Source organism: Gavialis gangeticus, unplaced genomic scaffold, assembly GCF_001723915.1.
Source record: "Gavialis gangeticus isolate Ggan-Ray unplaced genomic scaffold, GavGan_comp1, whole genome shotgun sequence".
Lineage (NCBI taxonomy): Eukaryota > Metazoa > Chordata > Crocodylia > Gavialidae > Gavialis > Gavialis gangeticus.
In genome coordinates, this window is record NW_017728992.1 from 116,398,573 (window position 1) to 116,415,335 (window position 16,763).

The 16,763-nt window shown below is 38.7% G+C and overlaps 1 protein-coding gene across 5 annotated transcripts in view; it reads right to left on the bottom strand.

Moving 5' to 3' along the window:
* Positions 1-9,224: 9,224 nt before the first annotated feature.
* RB1CC1 (RB1 inducible coiled-coil 1) overlaps positions 9,225-16,763 on the bottom strand; it is a 136,178-nt gene continuing 128,639 nt past the window's right edge. For all 5 annotated transcript variants that reach the window (XM_019527222.1, XM_019527213.1, XM_019527205.1 and 2 more), the window contains 2 exons: positions 10,857-10,927; positions 9,225-10,218 (listed from right to left, as the gene is read on the bottom strand). In XM_019527222.1, the coding sequence (XP_019382767.1) occupies positions 10,141-10,218; positions 10,857-10,927 (149 nt within the window). In that variant the 3' untranslated portion in view covers positions 9,225-10,140. The remainder of the gene's footprint in view (positions 10,219-10,856; positions 10,928-16,763) is intronic.

Here is a 16,763-nt window from a genome sequence, read left to right on the forward strand (position 1 = left end):
AAAACTATTTTAATGCACTCTCCTCTGCCTGATCCATTTATTTTAAAAGCAAAACAAAACTTAGTTGTCCCATCAGTATTACAGCTGGGGTGATAAATGACAAGGTACCAGAGAGGGCTGGCTAGAAAACACAAATTCCAATTTGCAAAAAAAAAAAGTTTTGACAGTGGTTTTAGTTCTGATGTGAATGTGACACCTTTACACTAAGGCACAAAGGGGAAAGTCCCCTGACAGGTTGGCATAAGACACTCACCAGGGACATGGTTAGGCCATGGTAAAACCCCCTGGTAAAGTGGTAGAGCAGAGCCTTGAACATGGCTCTCCCACATCTCAGACAAGCACACTACTCAGCATGGTATTGGCTATTTTAGTGTCTAACTTCACCTTTCTGATGAAAGGCATGCAGTTTCTGTTCAGTTTTGACAGATGTTTTCCAAAGAGAAACATTTTTCCTAATTAGTTGCCATCAGGTGGCACTAGGACATATTTACTGCTCCCTGCCAGCCCCACCTCCAGACCTTGTAGAACTACAGTGAAGGGGAAGCCAGCAGGAGAAACTGAAGCTGGCAGGATTGCTGGAGAAAGCAGCTCAGTCAGAAACAGGTGACAGCACCAGGGCACCTTCTACAGTTCTCACGGTGAACGTTCTCTCCATTCTTGTGACTGCTCCAAATCCCCTCCCACTTCCCCTTCACATTTTATTTCAAACTCATACTCTAAAGCTTATCTCCATGGCTTTCTCTCTAGTGCCTTTCTTTAGCTTGTCTTTTCCTAAATGATACCTTCTCCATAATCCTCACACTACCTTGACATATTCTTCCATAACATTATTTGCTCCTATATCTTTTCCCCTCCCCACCTTCCACTTGCTTAGTTTATTTACACTGTAAATTTGTTGCAGAAGGACTGTGTGCTACTGTATTCCTGTACAGGGCCTAGCACAAAGGGATTCCATTTTTGATTGTTTACTAGGCCCTACTATAACCAACATGAGTAAAAACAACAGTCAACTGAAATCAAATTAGTTGAAATTCAAGGTGGCTGATTATTTTAAGCCTTTAGTCCCAATACAGACCCTTAGAAAATTGCAGCACTGCTTAGGTATGAAATACTGATGCTAATAGGCATGAAACTATTTAGTCCTGTGGCTTCTTCCAGTTCAAGCCACTAACACTGTAATGGTCAGTTCTACATCCAAGGGAAACAGACTGCAACCCTAAGCAAAAAAGAGAGAAAACTGTACAAATTCAGTTTGCACAAATTTAACATTTAATGATCTCTCACTTTAAAACACAAGGTTTAATCTAAATAGCAGGAGATTTCAGTCTTGTCTTAACATCACTGTAAAACAGGACTTCATTGCTGTCTAAGTGAACTAGCCTGCATTTCAGGCTAGATATCAGGAGGCAGTACATCACTGTCAGGGCGGCTATGAGCTGGAACCAACTTCCAAGGGAAGTGGTGCTTGCCTCTACCCTGGGAGTCTTCAAAAGGAGGCTAGACAGCCACCTAGCTGTCTAGATGTGACCCCAGCATCCTTTCCTGCCCATGGCAGGGGGTCGGACTAGATGATCTGCTTAGGTCCCTTCTGACCCTAGCAACTATGAAACTTGTATCTGTTACCAAATTGGAAAGGAGACAACAGGTGGGGCAGGGGGGCACCTTAGAGACTAACTTCTTCAGCTAGGCATCTCTGAACAAGTTAGTCTCTAAGGTGCCACCTTGGCTTGTCTTTGCCTAACTTCAAACTAAGATAGCAACTACCTCTCAGTAGGGGTGCACTGATAAGAGTTTTGGTAGGCCTGTGGGAATAGGGAAGTATTCGATTCAGATTTGGATTTGGCCTGTTTAGAGGACAGTGATTCAATTTGGAGATTGGTATCGCTGTCCTGAATTGATTTGGCTAAATTGGCTTTGGAAGATTTGGTGCCGATTCAGAGAGATTTGGTGATTCGGGCAGCGTATAATGAGGAATCACTGAAATACCTATAACTTTGTCATTTTTTCGCAGACTTGGATAAAAACAGCAGGAATAGTAGCACCTTCTGAGGGCATGAAGCCTGCCAAGTTTTTTCTGGAAAAAGCCCTGAAAGCAAAACTTGTGTTATTTGTATGTATTAAGGCAGGTTTGGATGAAAACAGCAGGGATGGTAGCCTGTAACAGGGGGCCTTCCTAGTGCCAGTTAGATCTCTGCCTGCCCACCTGTTTCTGGGCCAGCCAACTGCCTCTCCTTTGCTCAGGCAGAAACAGCTCAAAAGGGACAGAAAGGCTGCAGAGGCTTATATGCTGTTTCTACATCCCTCCCTCAGAGCACTGTGATTGGAAGGGGGACTCAGGGAAAGATCACAGTCACTGGCCAGCTGCAGATGTCAGTCGTCCCCCTCCCTCTTCTCAGTTTCTGGTCTCCTGAAAGACTGCCTTCTGAATCTTTTTCCGAATCAATGCGGAGGCTCTGAATAGATTCGGAGGTTTCTTTTTGTCTACCAATTTGATTCAGATTTGGCCTCTGAATCAGGCCAAATCTTCTTTGAATCTAATTGGTGACTGAAGCTTCTCACGCCTCTAATTTTTGGGGCTGATACTGATAGCTGATTTTTAAAGGAGGCATATTAGCCAATACTGATTGGATTTCTGATATGCAGCTCTTCAGGTTGACGAGCTGCATACAGCTGGTAAGTCGGGTATGGTGGAAGGGGAGGGAAGGGGTGTGGGGGAGCAGATCAAGGCCCCTGCGGTGAGTGAGGGAATGGGTCAGGCGCTGACCAGCTGAGAGGCACAGGACAGAGCCACAAACAGCTCGTCTAGGGGATGGATGGGGCGTGTGCCCCCTGGATCTGCACAGCGCGGGACTAGCTGCAGCTGTAGGTTGGGGTGGGCCGGAGGCACGGTTTAGCAGGGAGGGGCAGAAGCAGCATGTACGTGCAGCACATCTGGTTATCATCTGGCAACTCTCACCATTCCTTGGAGAGCATGGACGGGCATGTGCCCCAGGATCTGCCCAGCTGGGAAGAGCCGAACCCAGCCCAGCCCGCCCCGTGCAGATCTGGGTGCAGGCCCCCCCTGACAAGCAGTGGGAGCAGCAGCAGGAGCTGCCAAACGAGCACCAGACAAGCCATGTGCAACAGCGGGGGCCACCCCGCCCTCTCTTCCTATGCATCCCCCCCAACAAGCTTTGCCTGTCCCACACCCACCCTAGCTGTGCAACCCCTGCCCCAGCCACAACTCCAACCCCACACCCTCCCCTGTAGCATGGGGGCCTTGATCTGCCCCCCTCACACCCCTCCCCCTCCCCCCATACCAGACTTACCAGCTTGCTGCAGCACCTCACGCTGCCGCTCTGCTTCTTACTGCCTGTGTGCTGTGCTGCAGCTGCATGCGTGCACAGACATTTATCAGACAAATTATTGGCTGCATAGGGCCAATTTTTTTTATACAGAAAATTTTCTTTGTATCAGTGCTGATCCGATAGCAGACTGATGGATCAGTGGCACCTCCACTCAGAAGCAAACTAAGTATGGAACAGGTTTAGCAATTTCTTTAAGTGTAGCCCACCCTGCCTTTGTACCCACTAAATTCACAACCATAAATCCATTGCTGCCTATATTTTAGGTATTGTGATGGTTAACATGATGTGGACCAACCTTCAAGGCTGATTAGGATCCCGCTTCATATTTAGTTTAAACAAGGTTAGGTAGCTCTGGATTAAGTTCTCTATTTAAAATGTCCAATATATACTTATACTTACTTTGGAAAGCTAAAGAAGTTTGCTGGTATATTATTTGTCAGAAGGTCAGCAGAAACGTATTTAATGCATCATATTTCTTGTAAGTATTCAATCTGATTGCAAGAAGTTACTCAGAGGTAAGTACATTAAACTTAAGAATTAGTAATGCAGTGAAAATTCCAAGAATTGACAAACCAAAAGCATTTTACTGCTTAATCATTACACAATTTGAATGTCTTTACAACTGCATACTTTTCCATTTCTTCCATGCACTCTGTGTCAAAGACATTAAGAAAAATACTTTTAATTAGCAAAACAATATCGAAAAGCCTACAAATAAGATGCTCTCAGAGGAATACACTTTCAACCTGGAATTTTATTAGGTGTCATTCTTCATAGTCAATTTAAAGGGGATTAGATTTGATTTACACTAATACTTTGTTTTTCAAGTTTAGAGTAAAATATAAAGACAGTACACACAAAAGACAAGACTCCTGACTACCTGAAAAATATCTGAAAGAAATCAACAACTTCCTACATCATCAGAAACTATTTTTGTTAACTCTGATACAAAAGAAAAGCTTGTAATGGGTATTAATTCAACTTCACGTAGGAACCCATAATCTTTCATGTTTTATGAGATCCGTAAATATTACACAGCTTCAGGAAAAAAGAACTGCTTAGAAGGTGTTTTTCTATTATCTTACTAGCCTGATGCAGGGGCTATTACACTGGAAATCTCAATGATGTCATTTTCAGACAAATCCTTTGGTTACAGGAGCACATTTATTGTAATTCTGAAGTTATCGTCTACCTGAAGCGATGATGAAGTGATCTATTTTCCTCTAATTTTGCTCTACCTGGTTCCTCACAAAGCTGACGAACAAAAACTCAACTGTAGTGTATTTGAATGTAGGTGGGCCCATTAGGTAGTCCAAGAATACTCTAAAACGCATGTATATAAGGACGTATGTATGTATAGTCACTCTACATGGTCTCGTGCAGGATGGAAAAAATCTATTTGCTTTCTTATTCAAGAATTGAGACAAAACCAAATGAAAATTGGATCACAGTGAACTACATCTGAGATAGATAGATGAAAGGCAAATTAAGTAATAAGACAAGACAAGCAGTTGCTGGAGAATTATAGCATGGCTGCCTTGGTTAGTGTCATAAAGCACAAGACAAAAGGTATTAATCAACTACAGAGCACTGCAATAATTTTCCGTAAATGCAGTGCCTGGAGGGTTTTGTTGTTACTATGAAATGGAACTTGTCAGAACATCTAAATAATGAAAATAAATTCAATGTGTATGCTAGGCACAGACACAGTCATGACACCTCTTCCGGTAGCCAATCACAATGATTCATCTTATTTGAAGTTCAAAAGTCATTTCATAATGGAAATGTGTTAAATGCTAACATCAAGCTATGATAATGAAATGGATTTTAGAAAATACAAAATTGAGAGCTTCCTCACAGAAGCAGTTTTTGTTGAGAAAAAGAATATGCTACTTGAAACATTTTTCCAGGGAATTAGTAAATACTCCTAAATAGAATTGTTGCAAGTTTGCAAGAGGAATAATTTTAAAGTACTTAAACATAGCACTGCTTACGTGTTGGAATAAAAGGAAATAGAGTTATTAACCAATGAATAATTGCAATATGGAAATGACAATAGAATTCCTAAAGGATTATACATAGATGCTGTTAGTGCACATTGTGAGTAATTTAATTACAATGGATAGTAAAGGAAGTAATCATTTGCCACTTACTGTAATTTATCATCATTGTTCTGGTACTGCAGACTGGCTTGTAAAAGGATATAAAAACATCAATAAAAGTGAAATATGGCATGGGAAGTATCACAAAAGCTTAATATCCAAACATGGTCTGAACAGGAGACATTAGTTCATGTTAACACATTAGTGCCAAGAACTGTGAATTGCTGAAAAGCCCTTATTAGTCCTTATTAAATAAAAACCCCACAAGGTTGAAAGAACAATACAAAGTAGTTGGTGGCTCAACTTTGTGGCTAATACAGCACTACCTAGACATTTACTTTTCCAGTTAAATGATGCCTCCCCTTCCCCACACAGGAGAGTGGGACATACAGAGGGACTTTCCAAACTCTGGAGTGATGGGTATCAGAAGGTGGCTCCCACTGCCAAAAGCAATATGGTTTCCCTGGATGAAAAGAAGGGAAGTTCTGATGCCCACCTTAACACCCACAAGAAATTGCTATATTTGAGGGAAAGTTAGAAAACCACATTGATGCAACAAGTGCAGCTATATTCTGCCTTAGGCTTCAAGAATTAGGCTTTGGTCAGTTTCTGTACACAGCAAGATCCTGCTTTATGTTTTAAGTCCAAATGAACCAAACTGGTGCAGAAAGCGTATGTCTCTCTTAAATGGGCATTCAAGTATTACTTGATCACACAGAAATCCTTGGCTAGAATAGGGAGTTGGCTCCATGATCATATCTCTGGCTACCTAGAACAAAAATTTAACTAGAACACATTAAGCTTTGCTAATAATGCCCCTGGACAATACTGGTCCAAAACTTAAGGCCTGCCTAAAACGGTACCTACCACCTCCTTAGTCTGGGAAAGCATAAAGACAGCTTAAAACAGAAAGTTCTATTGAGCTGTGAAAATAACTAATTGATTCATTGAGCAGCTACTCTAAAAAGCTTTTTTTAAAAAAGTCAACCTGGAAAAGTCTGATTCAGAGTAGTGACTTCAAGTTTAAATCTCTCCTCAGATGGCAGACACTCCTAACCACTAGACTAGAGGGTATTCTTAAGTGAGTCTCTTCTACTGAAGATCTTCTATGCAATAGTAATTACATAATCCTCAGGCACAGCCTGGAGCACTATTATCTTACTCAAAATGAATGCTACATTACAAAATATTAGGCAGACACCATTACCAAAACCATTCTCTCTTCCACCTCCAGTTGGTAAGACACCTAAACAACTCATTAAGAAATGCCAACATAAACAGTTTTAATGTTTCTGTTTTTCCCCCCCACTTATAGGTTCAAAAACATATACTGAATTTGATCTGAATTGGCTGACCCCAAATTGCATTTTACATCAATTAAATTTGCCAAAAAAGATGCTGCCTCTTCTACTACTGATCTTAAATTCTATTCTGTTAATTTTTTTAAAATCAGTTTTGAAATGTGTACCGGATCACTGTTAGCCTAACAGCTCTCATTTACTAGTTTTAGTAGTCCAATACATGTAACCTCTTCAAGAACACTGAAAAGCCCTTTTGCACACTCTGTGTTCAAACCTTTCTTAATTTTCTTGCTGGTACAACTGAATCACCACAATTCAAAGGCAAGACTGGATAATTCAAAGAATGTACATCTTCTAGCATATTTGATCAACTCCCCTCACACCCTGCTCCAAAGCTGTGACTTGAAGTGATGCAAGTATAAACAGAGTTACAAGCAAAAATAGATATGGGCTAATTATACTGATTACCCAGATTGTAACAGTATATACAAGGCTTCATTTTTGTGGGGAAGATTAAACACAAAGGTGGTGCATAACAATCATACTTGCAGGAGTTAGTAAGGCTGCGACATCCAACAAGTATGTAAACTAAATTTTTTTCAATGGCTGTTCAGAATCATTACTGAATATGTTTGACAGAATTTCCATTTTAAATACACATAAAGATTATAAAATGAAGCACATGACATATTCCTAAAAAACCAAAGCTACTGCCGATTGTTTATATTTTAGAAGTATGACTGCATATAACAATAATAGTATACATCCTGCTGTTTTTAATACTAGGCATCAAGGAAGGTTTTTCCCCAGTACAGTCTGCATTTCTGATTCTTAATTACAGTACTTTTTTTCCTTAAATATTTAACAGGTTTATTCCTTATGTTCAAAATGTCGTCCTGACCCTGAGCTTTGAACAATTATTACAGATTGACTATCACTCATCAGCTAGTCTCACAGTAGAAAACGAATTAACTACAAATCTTAAAATATAAGTTACATCAAGGAAATCAAAAGCCAACTTTCACAGCATCATTATTTTTTTCCTGTCTGTACGTTAGACTAATAATAAACTTTGCCAAACTATTTTATGTTAGTGAATTAAAGGCATGGTCAAGTAAAGTCAGCTACCTGGCTAAGACCAGAACAAAGAATTAATGCAAACCTCTTCTTCCTAAGTGGGTTTATTCAGGTTAGTACAGAAATACCAAAGTTTCCCATGTCTGCTTAATTTTATGTAGCTAAGTCTCTTCCTATGCTGAGGAACCTAGAAATTACCCTTATGAAGAATGTGTGGAGTGACAAGAGATACAGGGGACTGGTAATGGACAGGCTGAGAACTGAGAACCCCTGAAAATTTCTAATTTTGACATAGCTTGAAAAGGCTCATGCACTCGTATGGCAGGAACACATTGTTGTCTCTTGGACCTAAACGAGTGTCCTGCTGTCAAACAGGTGCTTCATTTTCAAAGGAGACATTGGAAAGTTTTCTACTCATCTATATTTCTACTAGGCTGTAGAACTTCATATTCTACCATGGATCAGTGCTTGGCAGCTGTAGAGAAGCTATGTAACTGCTGCTGGTTGCAGACTTTTCTCCAAGGAATTAAACTTGTGGGAATAGCAACATGGTCACACCTGGTGAACTTTGAACTTAACTGAAGACAAAAAGTAAGCTAGGAAATTCAAATTAAAATCATATTATGAATTCAGACTTGAACACTACACTTCTTATACTGGCATTTACTTACCTTAGGTTTTACCACAACAAAGCTACTGAAATATTTTTGCTGAAGAACCCATGTTTCTGCTTAGACATCATTGTAATCATTTACTGGGCTTTTATTTAACAACTGCCACCAGTTTGATTTTCAGGGAGAAACTGTCACAATTTTAGAGTATTCTTTTTCCATGTATGGTTTGCAATTTGCCACATAAAATATGAAAAGCAATTCATATTTCTGTGAAGGCCTTCTAAAAAACTTTCAAATTGTGACAAAAATAATGACATTTAATCCATAATTGGTGCTTGATGTCATAACATTTTAGGTAGACAACATATCTAGGAGCTTTTATATAATAATGTAGATCAATGAGAATGAAATATTACCTTTAATTATTTTGGTATATACCTGGTTGAGGGGAACAACGAGAATGCCACAGTTGGTGGCATATTTTTTGTTAGAATTGTGTAACAACAGTATTGCGTCAGCATAGGAGTTCATAAGAATAAATCAGCCTGTTTGGCTTGTTTGCTGACAAGATATGAATTGACACTTATTTCAGTTTTATTTCTTGTTACAGGAGGAGCCTGTCTATATACTGAAAAATACACAATGTTTGGGGACAACAATGTCATTTCTAACCAGTGTAAATTTATAAGAGTAATCTACGGCAGACGAAGAACAGACAGATCATTGCTTTTCTAACTTATACAAAACTAACATTTAGAAGGTGCACAAAACTATTCAAACATATACAGGTTCAAATCTTTATTGTTTTAAAATTCTACATGTCTTTTACAATTACAATAATTTGTTACTTAAATGACTCTTGTATGGTTAATGTACAATGGAGTTTTTTCCTGAAACTCAACCATGAAATACAATTTCATCAATATGATTTTTCTAAATAGATTAATACAAGACTTCTGTTTTGTTGGGAAGTTTCAAGTGCTTCAATTCAAATCCAACAGCACAAGGGTTCTTCCCTTCAGAATCTGTGTGATCAATCCATCGAAAGTGCTTTTGAAGATTGCAGATTTACCTTGACTGATTTCTGTATCAGCCCATCAAATTACAAGTTTTTCTTCTTTTTTTTTTTTTTTTAAACATTAAAGAGCATTTTAAGGTAATGAAACAACTTGCAGTAGTTATCTTTATGCATCTACAGAGGCAAACTCATGTTGAAGAAAAATTATATGATTATCTGCATGCAATGAACACTCCTCTTAAATAGTTGAATTTATACATATTATAAAGAATCTGTTAAAGAGTGCAAGTACTTTGATAATGATTTCACAAAGGGACATATGCTGGTAATAATGGTAACTAACATTGAACATCTAAATACGAGCTAATGTTTATTTAACAGGCATTTAACATGGCTAATAATAAGCCACGATGTACAGGGTTGCCCTTTGAGAAAATGAACTCATTTGGTCCACAGTACTAAAGTTATCTGGGTGAAAAAATTGGAACAGTTAGGGCCAGGTATTTTGATGAAATTCTTGTTTCTAAAATGTAACCCGTTAAAAAGTAAAAGTAGTACATCAGTGAAGTTTATTGTCACATGACCTCAGTATAAAAAAGATGGCATGGTATTTGTAGTGATGAATGAGCACTGAAGGACACGTCTGAAGAGAATGAAACAAAGAACTGAGTTTCCACTGGGTTATACTTTCTTGTTCCACGGCACTGCTTTCACTCTGTAGAATTTTGTACCCAAAGGAACTTTAAATCTGTTTTGTGCCTGAAAGAACCAGCAAGAATTGATACAAATTACATCTAAAAGCATTTTAAAATTTGTGTTCTGCTTTCACTAACATTTTTCAGAGCATGACCTGATTTTCATCCTCTTATACCTTTTTTCAACTGATATCTAAAAACTGGTTTGGCAATACTAATTATTCAAAATGGCAACTGATACCATTTATTGATCACAATTAAAAAGGGTATGCATTACATAACAGGGGGCGCTCTTTACTCCTACAGGAATTAGCTCTCTTAGGCTCTGTAAAGCAGCAATTGCTCAGAAATCAAAGCTATTTAGAAATGAATAATAGTTTCCAACACATTCATGCATCCTTTTCAAAATAACTCATACATGTACTACCTGTGTTGGCAAAATTATGCAAGTCTAACTACTTCCCTAAATTCCTATTTTAAACACATTCATAAAACTTCTAATTCATACATTTATGCATGCTCTGGGAATCTACCCATCTCCAAGTTTCCAATCAATTACAAGAGCTATGGGCTACTTTTTGCCACACTTGCGCATAATACATATTTATTTCAAGAAGGTACATGTACATGACTGCATGTGGGCAAAATTTGGCTCTATTTCTCTATTGAAATTATTGGTTCATATGTTTAATAGTTCCTTACCTTTTTTGCCTGGCAATACTCCTTTTCCATTACCTTTCCTAGCACCCAAGGTCTTCTAGATGCACCTGAAGCTAAAAAGAAAAGAAATTAAACAATGCATGGAGAACTAACAATTTTTTGTTTTTCCGGGGGGGGGGGAGTGCAGAAGGAGGGCAGAGAGAAAATTAAAATTGCCAAAACAGGACATAACTTTCAAAGCAAAAACGTCCAATTTCACAATCTGAAATTATTTAGAAATAAAATAAAACAACCCATACCAGAATAATAAGCTTTGAAAACTACTGAAACAGCCTTTTTTCTAATGACTTCCAAATAGCTGTTTTTTCTTTCAATTTGGGTTGGAAAAATTATTTAAATTTTTCAAAGTGGGAAAAACAAAACATTTCCTACCCAGCTCCCTGCATTGAGAGATGGGACAAGGTTTTTAAATGCAAGTGCTGTGAAAACAGGTAGCTTCCAAATGAGTTATTTTTCCACTGCCCAAGTATATGCACATTTGCAAAGTTTGGCTATGATCTGCTTTGTTGCAGTACTTCAGTTTCATAAACAGTATTAATTTAGGCTGTTTGCATATGTTTAAAACACAAAAAACACCCCAAAAAAGCAAAAAACCCTGCACTTTACAAGAAGCAGTAATGCGTTACTTCGACCCGGCTCTGCAGCGTCTGTATGGATTGGGTGCTTCAGTGGGGCTTTTTGGTGCTTTTATTTATCTCAAGCTGATTCAATCAGCTATTAGTTGAAAGTCCTAGTAAAGCCTCACTAAAGCACCTGATCTATACAGATGTTGGGTGAGCTGGTTCCACTTAGCACAATGCTTCTTCTGGGCATGAGCTGGGCTCAGTGCAGGGGTACATGGAGTTTAAAGCGCTGTTGGGTTTATTTGCTTTTGGGGGGGAGGGGTAATCTTTGCAAGCAGCCTTATAATTTTAACTGGAATTACAAATTGATAAGAAAGTTAAAGTAGAAACAAAAAAAATTAGAAAGTGTAAAACACTATCTACAGGGATAAGTTAGTAATACAATTGTGGAAATACTTCAACACACCTCTGTATATACAATAACTAAAGAAACTAAGCTCATCTTGTTTTTCAATTACAAAAGTTGTGCAAAGTTTTAAGAGTAGGTAAAACAGTAAGTTATTCACAGTTTGAAGTAACGCCTCAATATAAGAGATGCAGTTATACCTCACATAATGTACATTTATGTATTTTACATATATGTATTTATATATGCAAAACCTGTGGTTTTTTAACTGGTGCTTTCTAAGGCACCTAGCACAGGTTCATTTACTGGCAAGGTGGGATCCGATTCCCAATCCTAACAATTGCATGGCAGAATATGCAATAATGGGATCAGGAATCATATTCTAAGAGTGCCATTACTACTTACCAGCACAAGGGGAACCTGGGACCCCCGGCATCAGCAAGTTGAAAGCTGGGTATCAGCAGCCTGTGCCTGGGACTGGCAGTCCACTGATTGCCAGTCTGAGCCCCAGAACCACATGGAGCGGCTTCAAGACTGCTGTGTGGTCCTGGGGCAAACACTGAAAGTCAGCTGATTGTTTGTTCCAGCCCCAGGACCACAATTGTTTGTTCCAGCCCCAGGACCACAATTAGGTTCAATTTAAGCTGTGATGGAAAATCAGCCACAAAAGTGTTACATATATTTTATGAAATATTTTTGTAGCAGTTTCCCTTTTTATAGCACCATGAATTCCTTGAAAATGTGGCAGAGTTACTATTTATGGTGCAATTAACTAGTTAATTGCTGCTTGACTAATGCCTGCCAGGAGTCTAAGAAAGTGAATTTATTCATTGGGGAATAAGACTAGAAGTCAGGAACCAGTGAGTTTTAACTATTTTTTGTAACAAGTTTAAAGTAGCTTTGGGAAAGTAATTTAACTTCTCCTGATCAGCAGGGATCCTGGTTTTCTTGAATAACAAACAAACCGACCAAGCACCAATTTTCATAATAAAAAAGTAACCCAAAATCCACATTTTTCTATGATCAAAATGAAACATCACTAATATATATATTTACATATTAGTGGTGTTTCATTTTAATCATTTTTGGGTTAGTTTTTTTGAATCTAAAAATTGGGGATTTTTTTTATTTAAGCCAGAGAAAACCAGGATCCCCCACGCCAGGTCTTCAGTACCATCCCTCCATACACTTGTCCCCACCCCTGCCTATGATCTCTTCTGGAGCCAGCACACTCCAGTACTGGTCTCCCCACCCCTGTGGTGCCTGTACTTCTTCCCCCCCAACCTGGTGCCTGTACTTCTTGCTGTCCCACACACCTTGTACTTGAATCTAAGACAATGGGCCCCCAACCTCATACTGAATAAGTAAAAAACCCCTTGTCTTGGATTTAAGTAAACAGTGTATTTTATTTTTAACATCCAATATCAATACAACTGGAAGTTAAAAACTAAAAATTGCTTTTCAGCATTTATACTGTTTACTGCAATAAAAGACTCCATTTTAAATTCAGGTTCACAGGACAGAGGAATATTTAAAATGAAGAAACTTATTTCTTCCAGTGGGAAAAATGGGGGCTGATGTTATGATTAAAGGCAAAATTAATGCAAGAGTTCTAGGTTTCCCTAGTATTAGCTTAAAACTACACCCACAAGATTTGCAATAATAATGTACAAGACAGAACAGCTGTCATCCAGTGGTTCTCAAACATTTTAGGCTCAAGACGCCCCTTGTTAGGTTCAAGACACCTGCACTTAGTTTTCACCTTTTTTCCCCCCGCAGTGAAAAAATATTACAGCAATTTCTTTTGTGGCAAAGAACTTAGAAAGACTATAACAGATCAGATTTTTTAATGCTTTGGATTATTATATGAAAAGTGCTGGTTTTATTCTAGTGAATGATATATTTACACGCCTACCGGTGCTAACATAGCATCCCCTGTAAAGATCTTAAGGCACCCTATGGCACCCTGGGTTGAGAATCACTGCTTCAACCAATTTCTGAGTTGACCTACGTCTTAAGACAAGCAAAGACGGATCAAATCATGATTTAACATAGAATAGTCAACATCATAGCTAGTTATATGGGGAATTACCACTACTGTAAGCAATACATGTACATGCTTTTCTGTCAAAGGAAAATTGCAAAGAAGCATGCTGCAAGCATACTGCAAAAGAAAATCTGATAGCCAAGTGGTAATATATTAAAGAGGGTGAAACCTAAATCATTCTGGAGGTAAAATGGGGGCAATGGAATAGATAGGTAAAATAAAGAAGGAGCTGACTTCACTAATTGGTGTCAAAATATTTGCAGGAAACTTGGCAGTGATTTTAAGAGATTGCTGTAAAACATACAAATACATCCTTGGCAAATGCAGCCACTGGAGCCAATAGCACTCTCAAATAAAATGAGGCATTTATTTTCTTTGAGAGGTATTTTTATGCTTATGATCAAGCTTTGAAACATATCAAGCAGTTTTTAAATTAATAATTACTACTTTAAAACTAAACCCCAACCAAATGGTTCTATTTTGTTTATTTCCAACTTTTAAATCACACTATGTTTTATCGCTAATCACTTCCTAGACTCCAATAGAAAACAAGAACAGAACAATTTTCCCTAAATAACCACTTTTAATAAAGCCTGAAGATAAAGTCCTTCACAGGATGCTTTTCATACCCTTAAAATATTTCTCACTTGAAAGCCGTAAGAAATTCCAAAATTAATGGGTTTATTTGGGAAAGTAAAAGGATACTCAAGCAAACATCGACATTTGTTTTTCCCTATATTGACCGATAAAATCCATCTGATGCTCTAGGCCAGAGGTTCTACATGTTGATAGATTTCTTGAAGCACTGAGGACCGACAGCCCTCCTGCACTGTACAAGGTCCTGCAACATATTTCTATTTACAACTCTTACCCTGCTTTCCTTTGGTTTTATCGACTCATTGTCCTTCTCTCTGTCTCTCTCCTGTTTTTAACTCTTTCTGAGCTTTGTTCTTTCTTCTTAGCTGCTCTTTCTAATGGCCTTCATTTACTAGGATACTACAAAGCCAGGACCACTTTAGTGACACATTCTGCCACAGTCTGATATTCTTCCTCTGAGATGAAGTGTTTGTGCCTTTGGATCTCTTGCCTCAGAAGGCAACATCTGGGAAGACCTGTTGAAAGACTTTGTCTGAACAAGACTCTTTGCATGTCAAGTGTGCACAATGATATCTTGACTGTAGAGAAGTAGGGCACTAGAGACAGAACACTAGCAGGTTGGATCTGTTGTTTGATATGTGATCCAATGAAAGTCTTAGACAGAAACAAATCTTTAGATGTACCTGTTAAGGGTAGAAGACTAAATATGAAGGAAATCAGTCATCAACATCTGCATCTCATTTGTTCTTGCTTAAGTGATAGTAAGAAGGCCGTCATCAATGATATATATCAGTAAACAGGGGACACTAGGCTTTAACAGTGGCCCCCAGCAGTGACATAAGCAGCAGGTTAAGATACAGAGAACAGAATATCCTACTAGACAAATGAAGGAAGCAGAGGACCAGTGGGTGGGAAAGATGGGATAACCCTACAGGAGGGAGTCGAACGAACCTCAAGTGAGGTTAAGGATTTGTTGCCATACTTGAGCTGTAGTCCAATACAGCTGTGATGAAAGCTTATAGAGGGGAATGAAGCTTCACCCAACACCAGATTGAAGTCTAGTTAAGTTAGGTACACCTTTTCCACTGCAGATGAAACCAGTCTTGCCTAGAGACTGTCACTGAGAGCTGTCCAATGTATGTGTTCTGAACCACAGAGCGAGTAAGCAGGAGACAGTCAGGGAGCACTAGAAATGATCCACCAAACTGGAAACCAAAGCTTCTGGAGATAAACTTTGGGTCCAAAAACTATCTTTAAAATCATGTCTGTGGTCAGTCCAAGAGAGCAGGTAGAACCATGAACTTTTTCAGAAAGAAGGGAAGTTCACTTGATACAACCTCTATATGACCTGTGTTCTTCAAGCTCTTAGCACAGAAGAGGCAAGTGGCCTTACTGAAGGAGTCTAGCTGTCTTACATCCTGGGATTAGAGATCCAGGAGGAAAACCTAGATCATGGTCTCATGTTTCTTCCTAGCCTACGAGGCATACAAAGGGAGCATTTCCCAAGAACGAGATTCTTCAAGGCAATAAAATTCAGTTCACTGAAAAATAATTCAGTTGCCCATCCGAGGCAAAGCACTGTTGCAAAATGAATATAGAGTTATGATGGCATGTGAAGATGGGGAAAAATATGTTTTTCACAGAAAAGGCAGCTTCACCAATATGGTGCAGATGAGAGGAAAAAAATAAGGAGGAAGAAAGGAAAAATAAGAAGGGAGAGTAACATTGAAATGGCAAGGGAAAACCCAACAAGGGAAAAAGAATAAAAATAAGAATATACTAGGGGAGTATGTAAGGTGAAATGAAATAAAACTATGGTTGGACGCAGACAGATAGTTGAGGGGAAAAAATATTTATCTCAAGCCAAGTCAGTTGAGAGAAACTGAGATGCAGGAAGTGCATGCTATACTGGCACTGCTACTGCTATGGTAAGACAGTCTGAGGTTAAACACTTGAAGTGTATGCACATCCACAGTGAGATTACACATAGAAGAACACAACCCCACCTCTACTGCCCCACCTTTACTGATATGCACCCTGGCATTCCTACATCCATTTAAAAGACTCTTTAACAATATGTAGTTAATGCCATGTTTAATAGCTTGATTAAGACGGATAGAAATTTTATTCTGAATTTTTGTGCAAGAATCCTTCATATACGCAAAGAACCAAATCTTTCTTTTCTCTCTCTCTTTTTTTTTTTTTTTTTTAACACAGCATAAGAAGTGTAGACCAGTGGTTCCCAATCTGTGGTACATGTAGTGCCAGCGGTATGC